We start from the raw sequence: 14,439 nt of genomic DNA, 5'->3' as shown, positions 1-14,439 counted from the left end.
CCCAAGAAACAAAGGCAGACCAGAAGCTTTTTTAGCGACTGCTTTCTGAATCGCTTTCTCTTCTACCATTTCAGTTGCAATGGGCCATGCAGTACTGATAACATGGGAAAGGAACACAATTCTGTCTGACAGGAATATTTTCCTTTTAAGATTAAAAAATAGCCATCTTTCAAATTTTAGGCCCAGTTTCTCTGCAGTTAGACAGCTGTACCTACCTTAAGTGCAGTTGTGCTCCCTAAAATGGCATGATGGCGTTACATATTTATCTCTCAATGACTTGATCTAAGTGTGTTCAGCTGACAAGTACAAGACACCCTTTTTCTAACCAGACGTGGAATCTGAAAGTCAAGCTGAGTTCTTCTATTTTATACATCAACAAAAATAAAGATTGTGATTGGAATTCTGTTAAGCATTCTAATGATGTGTAAGCCAGATGGAGTCTGTTCTCATCCTTCCAGAGCAGTATTGACTCTGTAGTGCTGACAGGAGTAAAAAAGTTAATAATTTGTTTTAATCACTAAAGTCAACAGTTGAGACTGAACACATATGAAGATCTGTGGATTGAGGCAGTACCTCTTATGTAGTCACTTTTCAGAATAGAACAGCACATTAATTCTACATTACTGCACCCTGACAGGCTGTGAATAAACTGTGGAGGATGTTTATTTTTAAGTGAACTCATTTAGGTGGTAGTACTGCTGAAAAGGATCTGGGGGTTACAGTGACTCACAAATTGAATGAGTCAACAATGTGATGCAGCTGCAACAAAGAGTAATACTCTGGGATGTATTAACAGGAGTGTCATATGTAAGATATAGGAGATAACTGTCCCCCTCTACTCTGGCAAAGCCTCAGTTGGAATACTGCGTCCAGGTCTGGGCACCACACTTTAGAAAAGATGGACAAATTGGAGCGAGTCTCCAGAAGATACAACAAAAATCATAAAAGGTTTGAAAATCTGAGCTATGAGGAAAGGTTAAAAAACTGGTTATGTTTAGTTTTGAGAAAAGACAGATTGGGGACCTGATAAAGAGTCTTCAGATATGTCAAGGGCTGTTATAAAGAGGATGATGATCAATTGTTCTCCATGTCCACTGAAGGCAGGACCCCAAGTAATGGGCTTAATCTGCAGCAAGGGAGATTTAGGTTACATATTACCAAAAACTTTCTAACTATCAGGGTGGTTCAGCTCTGGACTATGCTTCCACAGATGATTGTGGAATACCCATAGTTGGAGGTTTTAAAAAACATGTTGGATAAACAACTGTCAGGTTTACTTGGTCCTGCCACAGTGCAAAGAGCTGGATTTGATAACTTCAAGGTCCTTTCATCCCTACACTTCTATGATTTCGGCTATTTCCATGAACCCAGAAGGGTAGAAGGATACAAACTCCTATCTGTTGCACACAGTGTTCAAAGTACCATTCTGTGCAGTGTGGGATTGTTTTATTTTTAAGCCACCCGATTACTAAAATCCAATTTCTTCCAATCACCAAAGCTTAGATATTAAACTATATTTCTGTTGAACTTGCATCTGTAGTGTTCAATTCATGTTCTGAAATGGGAAATGATAAAAATTGGCACCACAATTGCTAGGAGTATAAATAGCTATCAATATGATTTTTACTGAGTTTTAATTACACATTACATCATGAAATTCCTATGACAATATGGCCACCCTGAGGACTTCACTTCTCCTGCAGACAAAACTTCCATTCATTTCAACTCCCACTGCCCAAGTAATGGCTTCCAGACTAGGCTCCACATGCGTGCTGTTGAGGCATAAAGATGCTTTTGGATTGCTTTTTGTGCAGCACTAGAGAAATGGCGTATTGGCAGAAGTATGGGTTACTTTGCATTGTAGGACTTAGAAGGTGCAATCTCACCTTAATTACCACTTGGAAGAGCATTTTTGCCTGTGTATGTTACACAAGTCCTCCTTTTTAGCCCTTGTTTAAAAACAAGCCTTTTACTTAATAATGCCATATGCTTTTATGGCATTCACAGAATCAAAGACATTGTCCTGAGGCTGACATGCTGACAAAAGATGAAACGGAAGAGAAAGGAGGGATGAGGGTAACAAACGAAGATGCAAGACGTAATAATTAAGAGGCGTGAAAGAGCAGATGATTAAGTTAGAGAACTGGTTAGTGCAGAAAATTAAAAACAGTGGAGTAGAGCAGAGATCGGCAGTTGAAAGCTAGCTGAAAGAAGAGGGTTTTGGGAAGGGATTAGAAGGTGGAGAGAGAGGTTGGCTTAGCACACTGGGAGATGGAGATCCATCCAGGGATAAGCAATAGCATGAGGAAGAATCATAGTGGCACAAGACGACAAGAGGGGAATATAAAGGTAAATACTTATTTATTGCTCATTCTCTATTTGAAATATAGCTAGGAAGCATTATGGACGCTCTCACAAGCAAAGTTGCTTGAAGGATAAGAACATAAAGCTCAAATCAATGTACCATTATTGTTAAATCTGAAGTTGTTTATGCTTCTTCTGATCCTCTCTCTTTGTAGTCTATTGATAGTAAGTTCTAAGAGGGAACCCTGATGTGTGCACAGAGTACCAGTATTATGATTTATTAATGTCCTAGTGGGAATGCCATATTGCCCTGTTCTGAAAAGTGCCACCATTAGTATTACTTTTGTTTCCCTGCTGGATTACTTGGCATTTTGACTTTAAAAAACAAAACAAAACAAAATAGATACAGTATTGTGAAAAAACACCAACAAACATTAATGCAAGATGTATTAGAATTCCTACAATTTTAGAATGTTTATCCAAAAGGAAATTATTTTTTCCATAAGCACTTTCTCTGTAGCAATTTCAGATTGTTAAGAATGGGTTTGATCTCCCAATAATAAAATTTAATATACCTGTTGAAGTGTGTGGCATTTAGCATTCTTACTGCAGGCAAAACACCTCAATTTTATTTCCTTACTACAGAGGATTTAGTGGCCAAGTGAACAAATGTCTGTCATGTATTACAAAAGGATGAAAATAAAACTATTTGTTTCAAGTACCGGAATAAGTGAGACAAATTCATTGTTCTTCCCGAGAACTCAATACATAAACACAGTGAAAACAATGAAAATAGGATGTGAGGGGCGGGGCTAAGGTGACTATGAGCAATTTCCGCGTCTCCTCCTCTTCTTGGATCACTTGGGAGTTTGCCTGGACTCTGCCATAAAATACAGCAGCCTCAGGACTACTGCCGTGTGCCAACGAGGCCAGTGCAATAGCTGAGAATTACCAGAGCTCAGTGCACTTTGGCTAGACTTCCTTCATTGCCAGAGTCCCCCTACACAAGGGGTTGCAGGGCCAGGGCACTTATGCTAGCTCTATACTGCCCAAAGAGCCTCCTTATTCTCTTGGGGAAGGGCAGGGTAAAGGGGGTCAGAACAGAACAGACTCTGTCCTAAAAGCGTATTTCCATTAAGAGGGAAAAGCATGGCAAGAAACTGCAGACACCTAACAAGCTTTACAATAATAGTGACTTCTGAGAATAGATACAGCTATTTTAACATAGTAGAAAGTACCTGCATCTTTCAGGAGAGTCCTCTCTATCTTTCCTCCGAAACTTGCTGATGGTGTCATCAATTGTGCTTCCAATTTTGTCGCTCAGTTCACCTAATTTATCACTGAATGGAAAAGCACCCTTGTTTTTATCCCATTCTTCATCCCATTTTGACTTGGGCTCAGAATCATACCTTTCACCTATATAAGTTGTTAAAACACAAGAAATACTGACGATAAATGGGGAAAAAAAATGCCTGTAGTCTTTTTGGAGTGCCTCCCCAACCCACAAACACTGTTACCTTATAAGTTTTCGAAGCAAACCGAAAGCTCCCACGGTGCTGAATCAACAATATTCTAGCAAGACAGCGTGTAATGTCAATCATTAAGTGGCAGGAATGCAGATTCTAAAGCTTTTGTTTATGACAACTACACAACCTTAATGCACTGCACAGCACATCAGGACACTGTTAGGCCCTGCTGGAGGAGCAGCATAAGAGAATCAACTCAGGCTGTATAAGCAGCTTACCGGAACATGCCATTTTTATAATGGTCACTTAATGTGCAACACTGCATTCCTGGCCAACCTGCCACACTTAGTGGTAAATCCTTCAAAGACTTTATTATACATTTTAAAAGCTCATGAATACAGAGGCACAGTACCAAACACCAAAACAGAGTAGTGTGAAAAACATACGGCAATATTTCTAGCACTATTCCTGTTAAAAACCCCTCAAAACAATAAGATTTAGAAACCATTAAGTACAGCAACTTATCTCCTCAGCAGCCAGTCAGTGTTTTCACTTCTCAACATTACAGTACCATCAAGAATTAGCAGCAACATAAATATGCTTTTGAATATTGAGAATCAAGTACTCCAACGAGCTGCTGGTTAGTTTAGAAGAGAGATCATAGCCTTGCTTGAATTACCCGCAAATATTTCATGTACACATCTAAATTGAGATTTTTTTTTAAAGTTAACTTTAATCAAAGAATTAAAAGACATTTTCACTAAAATTTCCCTTTGCGTTGTTAGAATCTGAAAAACTGATGACAGACTAAAGTTTTCACATTTAGTGCACCAAATAAGTAGCTTGATTTTCAACTAGCATGTAACTGGATCCTGGAAATAACATATTGAGGTACCTAAATTTGTATTCAAGGTGCTTAAATTAAAGCATCCAACATTTGAACACGTTGGTCATAATGCACAAGAAATAGTGCATGAGAATTCATTGACCAGTCTACTTTTACTGCCTTTCCTGAGTGAAACGGAATCAGCAAACAGACAACAAGAATGGTGAATTAGTTAAATTATTTGGGAACTCATAAGAAACTTAAAAAATGCAAGGGTCATGCTCAACTAAAACAGTTTTAAATCAACACAATGAATACATTCTAGGAATCCAAGTTATGCCTCTCTCCAACATGAATTACACATGCACAAATAAAAACCACAATGCCCACACTAGAAAAGAAAATATGAAAATCTATTGAAATTTTCCAGTTTAAGTGAAATAGGAAGGGCAAATGAAGTGCTTATGTAAATCAAAAGCACTCACTTTATTAGTTTTTGTATGATACAGAATTTGGACAACAGCTACAGATATGCTTTCTGATCAATGGCTCCATGCTAGTCTCCAGCTGCCTATATCCTTTTCTCCATCTTATATGTACCTAGAGTGCATACATTTAAAGTGTATGTAAGTGTCTACCAAACCAGGTAATCAACAGTGAGCTGTTCATCACAGGAAGCAGAGAAAGTGCTAGGGAACACATCAATGTGCACTGGATGTGCTTTTTTTTTTTTTGTTTCTATCACAGACTCTTTGGCAGAATTTTAATGTACATTATATTAAGCAAGTTTCCTTGTGTGTTGTAAACATTTAGAATTCTGACAAGCAGCTTAAAAACCTGGCCTGATGTACCCAAATGTAGACTGAAACAACAAAAAAGTGTCAGGTTGGGTGCGGGTGTTAAAAAAATGTTGCTGAAAATCATGAGCTATTTTGATAAAAATAGCCTGTATGCATTTTTTAAATAAACAAACAAAAAACCCCAAACTGAAATGTTTCTGGATATTTTAAAAAAGCAAAAAGTTTCTTAAAACTATTCCCTCCTCCCCCCCCAGCCAAAAAAAAAAAAAAAAGAAAAAGAAAAAGAAATCCCATGGGATTCCCCTGCAAAAACAATCCATGTTCTATATAAGAAACTATTCCGTTCTAGCTGAAAGGCCCGACCTTATATGTAAAGTTTCAGCTTGAAGGGTTTTTTGGTGCCGGCATTTTAAGCCGATGGAAATGTTTGCAAACACTTCAATATAGTGATAAATCAAGTGATGCTAATTATAGATCCTTTAGTATGAAAACAAATGCACTTTAATGAGATGAGACTGGTTCAGATTAGGAAGTGTGGTTAAAAATGTTGAAGAGATTATGGAGAAGGAATGAAGTTTTCCACTGAATAACATGGGGCGAGAGAGTTCTCTTTGGACAAAGTAAAACAAGCGCCGACCCAGACAGAAAGATAGGAGACAACAATGAAGAAGGTACAGAGGCAGCAGCTCAGGAGTGTTTTACTAGACAACAGGATCACCAGAGCTCTCAGCAGGTATCATAAACTCCAAGGAATAGATTCCAAGGAGCCACTTATCCTACAGAATGGTGGAGCCTGTCTACATTATTTATTTGGAGGGAGGGAGAGAAATCCTTCCTTACATGATGGAGACAGACAGTTCAGCCTGCTTATGGCACTTTGGCACATATATAGACCCACCATAGTGAGGAGAAAGGAAGGGTCCACAGTGCCACACAGTGGCTTGTGCAGAGCAAGTCTGTCTCCATGTCACACAGAGGATGCATACTCTTGCACAGCTCCCTCTCATACAATCCATTCTTGCACAGAGAAGTCACATTGGTTCTACTGCACAGGCGCCCTCAGAAGTTGTGAGCATGAGGTTGGACTTGCCTCTTAATGGAAAATAATCCTGATCTCTTGTAATGCCAGGGAGGATATGGACAGACTTATAGATGCAACATGTTGGACTACACCAAAGAGATGCAAATTTAGATGCAAGCTCAGACCTAAATGTGGCAGGGCTGGGAGCACGGAGGCAGCCAAGGAGGGAGTGGAGTATAAGAAAGTGCCTTACTTTGCTCATGATGGATCACCTAAACAAGGCTGACAGAAGTCTCTCAAACTTTGGAGAGAACAATGCCCTATTCTGCTTAAAACAGAAAAAAGGTCACTGCATGCACACTGTGATCACTAAAGCCTCAATCCCGCAAACATTCACAACATAAGTAATCCCACAGAATTCGGTGCGTCAAACTAAGCATGTGCACAGATTCATGTTGTTCAGTGGAATTACTCATGCACGAATGCAGTTAGGAATGGGGCAGCCTTAACATAATCAAACTTCAAAAAAAAAAAAAAAATGCCAGAGGTGAGATGCGTTTTGCCTGTGACCCTGGCATTCATATGAATTCTACCAAGCTAGATTTTAGGTATCCACTCCTGCAGATGAAGGGCAACTTCTTTGGACATATTAGACTCAGTGGTTCCTACTGTCAAGGAGAGATGCAGAGTTATGAATGGTCAAGTGACTTTAAGGACATTTCCCGACTTACACATTTTTGCATTTTATTTTAACCTTAGAATATACTTTCAAATTGATTTTGAAGACCAAGTTACTAAGTTTTTTCCCCTTAAATTCATAGTTCCCTAAGCCTCAATACCAGCTGCTGCTCAACTACAGTTCCTTTACCTTCCAAAGCACCCTTTGAAACACTAAACGGGTGACCTGCCTTCAGTTTTGCAAGCCATAGTGGGTCTGGTGGGTGCAATAAAGCAGCACAGTACATTCAGCTGTAAGTTTCCTAGTGTGTCAAGGCAAAGTGGGCTTGGTGCTGGCACTGGGAAGCATGCTCCGTAAGGTGCACATGGGAGCCACAGTTTCAATGCATGCAATAAAAAGCGCACAGACCAGATGCTGACCCCTGAATTCCACTAGAGATTGTAGACCAGCAAGCAGCACCATATGCATATTAGCAAGAACACACAGACCTGATGTGCATATCAAAATAACTGCATACGGTCAATGCTTATATTCTAAGCTTCCATATAATGCTTAAGATCTGCTTGCGTATCTTTGGTACACATTGTTTGACTTTGACACCAAAGACTCCCCACCACCAACAACACTAATCAAAGGTTAGTGAGCGGACCTCACTGAATACACAAAGGATGTCTAGGTCAAGCCATTTTTCAGCTATGAAGAGGTGAAAAAGTATTAACCATCTTTAAAAAAAAAAAAAAAAAGATCAGAACACTGAACACTGTATTTTGGAAATGTCTACTCTGATTTGCTTCAAACTTTCCATTAGAATTCTATTGTGGCAGAAGACCCTACATACCAATTTTTAGATTAGATTTAGACCAGTTAAGTTTTGGAAGAGTCGGTGGATCACCATCAGACATATAATAAAATCTCCATTTAGTTCATTTTAGTGACCCCACTGGGCAGGGACAGAGAGAAGCTGCCACCAAAACATTTTGGAAATACTTCATTTCTATTCAGATGTACAGAAGGATGTGAAAAAGTTATTAGCTTGACAAGAGTAATAAAATTGCCAGGTATAATTTAAAGGGTCCCTTAGAAAGGGACAAATTGTCCCAGAAGGATTTGGTCAGTAAGTAGCTACTGTTTTAGCATTTGCTCCTTGCAGTACATCTATGAAACCAAGCTAAGTCTGGGTGCAAACTGCTCTCCTCATCTTCTTGACCAACACAGCACTATACTCACCGTATCTGAAGCCTCCAACACTGTCTGAAGAAACCCCAACGTATTTATCTTTGTTCTTCTTTGCCTTCTTCCTCTCTTCACGAAGTCGATCATCATCCTGGGCAAACTCTACCATTTCTTTCACCTTTTGGCGTATGTTTATACCTTGGTCTTTGCCATTCTCATCTGCACATATTGGCAAAGAGGAATAAAATTCAGAAGCAGCAGTTAGCACTGAGAATTAGACAAGCTAACAAACTTTAAGTTACAAAATGAACAATTATGAGAAAAAATCCTAAGGTACACTGAACCTGTCTAAAATAGGAGGTCAAAAATAATATTGTATTTCAATTGAAATTTCATCCTCAATTAACTCATGTATCATTTTCATTAAATACATTTTTTATTTAGAAAGGTCTAACATTATAATCAACAGCAAAGGAAAAAAAAAACCCAGACACTGATATTTAAACTATTTTCTTCACTCATATTTTATTCCAATTTTAACCCATTTTAAGAAGCAGCACCAGTTTCTAGCTTTTTTAGTGCAGTTTTTGAAACACTAATTGCTAGAATTCTGTCTCACTGCAAAACTGAATTTTTAAAGTGCTTTCAGCTAAAAACTAAAATTTGCTTCTCTCCAGCCTCTTTCACATTCAAAACACACATTGGCCTTGCTGCCTTTGCACTGTAAATATTATTTGGTGGAAGGAAAAAAAACCCAGCTTCAAACAGATGTGTGTGTTTTGGAACTCTAACCTTTTCTTCCCATATGATTAAAGCTATTCCTTTATGGACACCACAGGGGACCAGTCTCTAGTGCATATTTTAATACAAGCCCGAACACTCATGTTGTGTTGGTTCTGTTGTTATTAGCCAGTCTTTTCTGCAAGTTCTTGTCTTCACTAATTAATACTCTAGGGTCCCACGTCTTGGATTCTGCACTCTTCACACAACCCGCAACAGTCACATTCTAATTAGAGCAGGGAAGCTTCTAAGCTGGTTCAGGTGACTGACAACTCCAACTACTGTTTTAATTTGCTTATAAGATTTTTCTACTGCTCACCTACAAAGTGGTAATTTTCCAGGGACCGCAAATCATAAATGTGTTCTCTTGCACTCGTAACAACACGCTCTGATCCATTCCTTATGAGGTAAGCTAGGAGCAGCAAAGACTATAAAAATACAAAGCACCTTAAATGATTGCATGAACAAAAGCTATTAGAATTATTTTTTTTAAGTGCAATAAAAAACTAAACCATAAAATGCAAAAATTAGTAAACAATGGCAAGATTTGTTCCCCTTTTAAATAAGTAACTATTACACTGATTTACCTTTTATCAGGTTCTCTTTTCTCTTCCCCTTTTTTGTTTATAAGTATCGTAAGCAAATTTAAATTGCATTTATGCAGTAAAAACAAAGTAGATATTAGATTAATATTAGATCATCTCTCATTCTTGAAGGAAATAATTTTTCATCAGAAAAAGATGGTTATGGCAATTTAAAAAGCAAATCTCACCCTGTAAAACAGAACAGTTTTACTGTCTTTTCCACTCCCCTTCAATTCCCCAGTGTTTTTCATTTAAAAAATGTTTTATGGTGACTTATTTATGTCGCTCTTCAGGAATGTGTTCATGTATAAAACAGTATTCTGCAGTAAGTTGAAAGCAAACTTCAAGACAAAAATTTAAAAGTTGAAAAAAGTATTTTTTTTTAAATTGTGAACTTCCTTTAACTTCTATAAATTCCATCTAAAAGAAGTCCTATATGAAGCAGAGTCTACCAGCTAAAATGTGTAATCAAAATGCAACACATTCAAACCTTGTAGCTAATTCCAAGAAGTCTTTAGAACTTTAAGTAGTATGTATGATAGCATTAAATATTAATTTACATTATACTTCAGGGAAAACAATTACTGTGAATACAAAACACCGGGCACCCCAAGAAACAGAGCATGCCTTAGAATTAAGTCTGTCTTGTTATAATCTAAGCCTCAAACAAGACTGAGTAGGATCTAAACCTTAAATTTTAAAGATACATATTATACCAACTTCCCCTCCTCCCCCCACCTCCAAAACAATATATGTAGGCTTATGCTGTTGTTGTTACATTGGAAGTACAGCATAACATTAAGAAAAAAGTTTATGTATTCTGCCAAAATTATCCAAAGCCAAAAAAACTTCAACTGATTCTCACTGCTTTCTTTCCTACTAAGTCAAACAAAAGGCAAATGAAGTATAATCATCAAAATTAGAAAGAAAATTTGGATTGTTTAGAGGCAGAATGCTAATGCACATTACATTTTAAGTTGTCAACAAATTAAAATTGTTTCCAAGTTATTCTAGTTAGAAACAATATCCTATAAGAATGCTTTAAAACAATTTTAAAATAATTTGTAAAAGAATGGCATACAGGCAAATGATATTTCTTTTAAGTACAAAATGTAGACGTTATTCTGTTTGACACTTGTGCAACAATAAAATAAGATTGCTATATTGTGTTAATTAAGAAGCATTTTTCACAAAAAATTGTGTTATTTTTAGAAAGCTCTATACTGCAAAACAAGAGGAAAGAAATTAGACATAACAGAGCTAGTAGTAACATCTTACAGGAAAAACTAAAGTTTATTGTAACTATAGTTTCTTGATATTGCAACTATAACAGTTGAATTAACACATGCACAAAACATTGCCTCAAGATATGAAACTAAAATACCTTAGTGTTTGTTCTTCAATACACAGAGTAAGAGTAATCAAATACTAAAAATGTCTTTATATGCACACACCTTGTAAACTCTCCTCCAGTTCTTTTTATTATCTTTCAACATTCGAGTCCAAAGCATATTCATAAGTTCTGGAAACTGCTCATACATAAATGTAGCTCTAAGAGAATTAAACAAAAGAAGCAAAGTCATTATTTTCATAACAGTTTTCCATGATAGTTTGCTACAATTTAATGTTGACAGTAGATGGCAGACTTGGTCTAAAACTACTGTAATTCCATCAAATTCCAAGGGAAGAGCTACCAAAATTTCTTATTTGTACAGACGTTTCACACACCATCATTTCAAATAAAGCTGAGCAACTATCAATTTGGGGGAGGGAGAAGGAGAGGAATCTATTTTCTTCAAAGCAATGGTTTAATGTCTACAACATGATGATGGTGGTGCCCCTCATAACTAGCTCATCATACACTATCCAAGCCCTTCTCTGAAAGATAAGATGGTACATATAGTTCATGAGCAAAAATGTGCTTAAAACCTAAAAAAAAGTGTTGAAGAAACTGGCCCCAAGAAGGATCTTTTTTATGCTGAAAACACTACAAAAATCACATACATTGTAAGATCAAGATTTTAAAAAATACAGTGTAAGCATACTTTGACATGTTTTTGATTCAGTGATTTTGATGATTTTTTTTCCCAGCATATTATCTTAACATTTAATTTTCAATTATTTGTCAGCTCCTCTCCATCAACCTGGCATCCCTCTTGGTCTGTCAGCAAATTTTACATTTCTGTATAAAAATGCATCTTTTTCTTCGCCACTGAGTCAAATTATCACTTACTTGGCAATCTCTCCCATGAGCTGTCCTGAAGGTCCCCATGGATCATCATTGGTTGCTTCTCGAACCTTAGATTCAATTTCTGAATAATTCATAACCACATTGGTGCTGCAAAGAAAAAAATTAACACACATGAAGATTAGCATCAAAACTGAGAAACACATGAAAACTTAATAATGACACTAGTGGGTACCTTAATGAGATACCTCTACAGGGTGGGAAAGAAAACATCTTTAGTGCAGAAGCTACCCTGAGGACATTATACAACACATTTAAGTTATCTTTAAGAAGGTTTTATTATTCCATTAGTCTTCAAGAATACAGATGAGAGACAAGGGATTACATGAGAGTTAGAATCAGTCCAGTAAAAATGGCTTTTGGTCAACTTAAAACTGAAACTGAACAACTAGTCTAAATTGGTAGTTTCCCCAGCTAGATCTGGCTAGCCTGCAGGCTTACATGTTGCAAAATTATTTACCAGTACTTCTAGAACTCAATCAGTATTAGTGGATGTGTATTCTTTTCAAATCATGTGTATTATAATGAAATCCAAACAATGTTCGCATCCCAGCAGGTGCTAGCAAAATTACACAAATAGGAGAAGTTGGAAAGTGGGGAGATGAGAAAATCACAGAGAAGTACGTTTCTTAGCTTGAACAGTTTTAATTAAGGGAAAATGGGAAGGAGAAAGGGAGAGAAACTACAGGGCTCCCTGTATGCCGATTAAAGCAATGAAAACAATATCAAGAGTTCAAGGACCCTCTACGGGAGTTCATGCAAAAATGCAAAATGGAGAGAGGAAATAGGATATTTCAGAGTCATCTATAAAACAGTCAAAGAATCTGCCTTCTTAATGAATAAGCTGCCGCAAAAAATACAAAAAAGAAGTCCTAATATACTCTAGGAGTAAGATGCTCGGTCTTAACCAGTTAGAGCAAAATAAAAGAGTGGCTCAGTCCATTTACTCCTGAACTTTATTCATGTGAAAAGGAGCTCCAGCTGCCATACTTTAAGATGTATTTTTTTCAGACACTCTGCCAGTGTGGAAAATGGAATATTTATTTGTACATGTGCACATTTACATCGGAAAAGGTACTGCACAACTAAAAGATGCATAATTTCCTATAATCTGCTTACTTGAATACTCTTTCCACACTCTTCTGTATATTCAAAACAGATTGGCAACTGTTAAGTTTATACCCCTTATACTACGAGTTTTGAAAAAAATCCTTAATTTTTAAATACATATTGTACAACTGGTTTCAGAACCTGAAAGAAGTTGAGGCAACATGATTGTGTTCAACTTGGAGTCCATGGAATGTCTTGAAAACCAACCGGAATTAAATGCAGAACTGATCCATTGGCCTAGGTGTAGTGCCATGGTGGAAGTTGGGTTCAATGTTTCGTCACCTTCCTTTGTTTTCTGAATCCAAAAGGGCTGAAATAACATTGCATCACAGTCACCCATCTGGGTGTTTAGGGAGAAGAAGCATGCATGGGTCTTAAAGTGACACCCATCCAACTCTCCATAGTAGAAGGATGATGGAACAGGAGTGGAAAGCAGAACAGAAAGGAGAAACAGAAAGATCTTTTAAGACCCAGAAAAGGACACCGATGGTAATAAACCCAGAGGGAAGACTCCTGGACTTAATCACAGATTCTCAGCATTAGAATTCTTGCAATCAGATTCTGAAAAACAGTTTTATTCGACTGTGTCAAAAAGAAAGCATGAGCTACATGGCTGAATAAGTAATCAGTAAGCTAATGGACTATGATCTGTATAAGAAAGCATGTCCAAACTCAGCAGTAAATATGAACAATATCAATTAGGTTGTACAAAGTCACCATTTAAAAAGTAAAAACAACGAGAGTCCTGTAGCACTTTAAAGACTAACAAATTTAATTTTTTAGTCTTTAAAGTGCTACAGGACTCTGGTTGTTTTTGCTGTATACAGACTAACACGGCTACCCCTCTGAAACATTAAGAAGTGTATCATCAAAAACAACACACTACAAACTTCCATTTCTGCTCTTTTGTTTGCTGTAGATATCCATATGTAAACAAGTACCATTTTTAATTCCCATGCATATAGAACATTTTCATTTATTTATTTAGACTACAGGCTTCAGAAGCATTGCAGCTTTCAGCACACTAGTTTTCTTGTCCAATGTAAGGAAAACTTGTGGGTCAAAAGGGAAAGGTTCTGTTTATTTTTATAAATCCTCCCCAAGCTCTTGTTTGAAGGCATGGAGAGGAGGGGGAATATAAAATGGAGTTTTCTATATTTCAAGTAAAAAGTTTAAGATTTTTTTTTTCCACTCATCACATAAAAAGAAAAAGAAACAGTAAAAATACCAGCATCAACTAAGCAATGACTCAAAGTACAGGGCTAAAACAGTATTAGGAGGAAGTCAGTAATGGAAAAAAAATGCAGTTAAACTCCACTAAAATAGGAAGACATGCTCCATTTCTAAAACCATCCTGCAGTAAAGTTATTGTTCTCAGCAAACAGGAGAAAACTCTCATAAATGCCAAGATGAGATCTAATGGCACAAAGAGTTCCAAAACAAAATAT

General features: G+C 37.0%; 1 protein-coding gene across 1 annotated transcript in view; it reads right to left on the bottom strand.

Moving 5' to 3' along the window:
- CLINT1 (clathrin interactor 1) overlaps positions 1 to 14,439 on the bottom strand; it is a 76,614-nt gene that overhangs the window by 23,413 nt on the left and 38,762 nt on the right. The window contains exons 2-6 of the mRNA XM_067566513.1: positions 11,867 to 11,971; positions 11,088 to 11,184; positions 9,369 to 9,477; positions 8,324 to 8,488; positions 3,543 to 3,720 (exon numbers count right to left, since the gene is read on the bottom strand). Coding sequence (XP_067422614.1) covers positions 3,543 to 3,720; positions 8,324 to 8,488; positions 9,369 to 9,477; positions 11,088 to 11,184; positions 11,867 to 11,971 — 654 coding nt within the window. The remainder of the gene's footprint in view (positions 1 to 3,542; positions 3,721 to 8,323; positions 8,489 to 9,368; positions 9,478 to 11,087; positions 11,185 to 11,866; positions 11,972 to 14,439) is intronic.

Source organism: Emydura macquarii, unplaced genomic scaffold, assembly GCF_026122565.2.
Source record: "Emydura macquarii macquarii isolate MOO-44397 ecotype Brisbane River unplaced genomic scaffold, CSIRO-AGI_Emac_v2 contig_2768, whole genome shotgun sequence".
In the NCBI taxonomy this organism is placed as follows: domain Eukaryota; kingdom Metazoa; phylum Chordata; order Testudines; family Chelidae; genus Emydura; species Emydura macquarii.
This window is presented reverse-complemented; position numbering and strand designations above follow the sequence as displayed.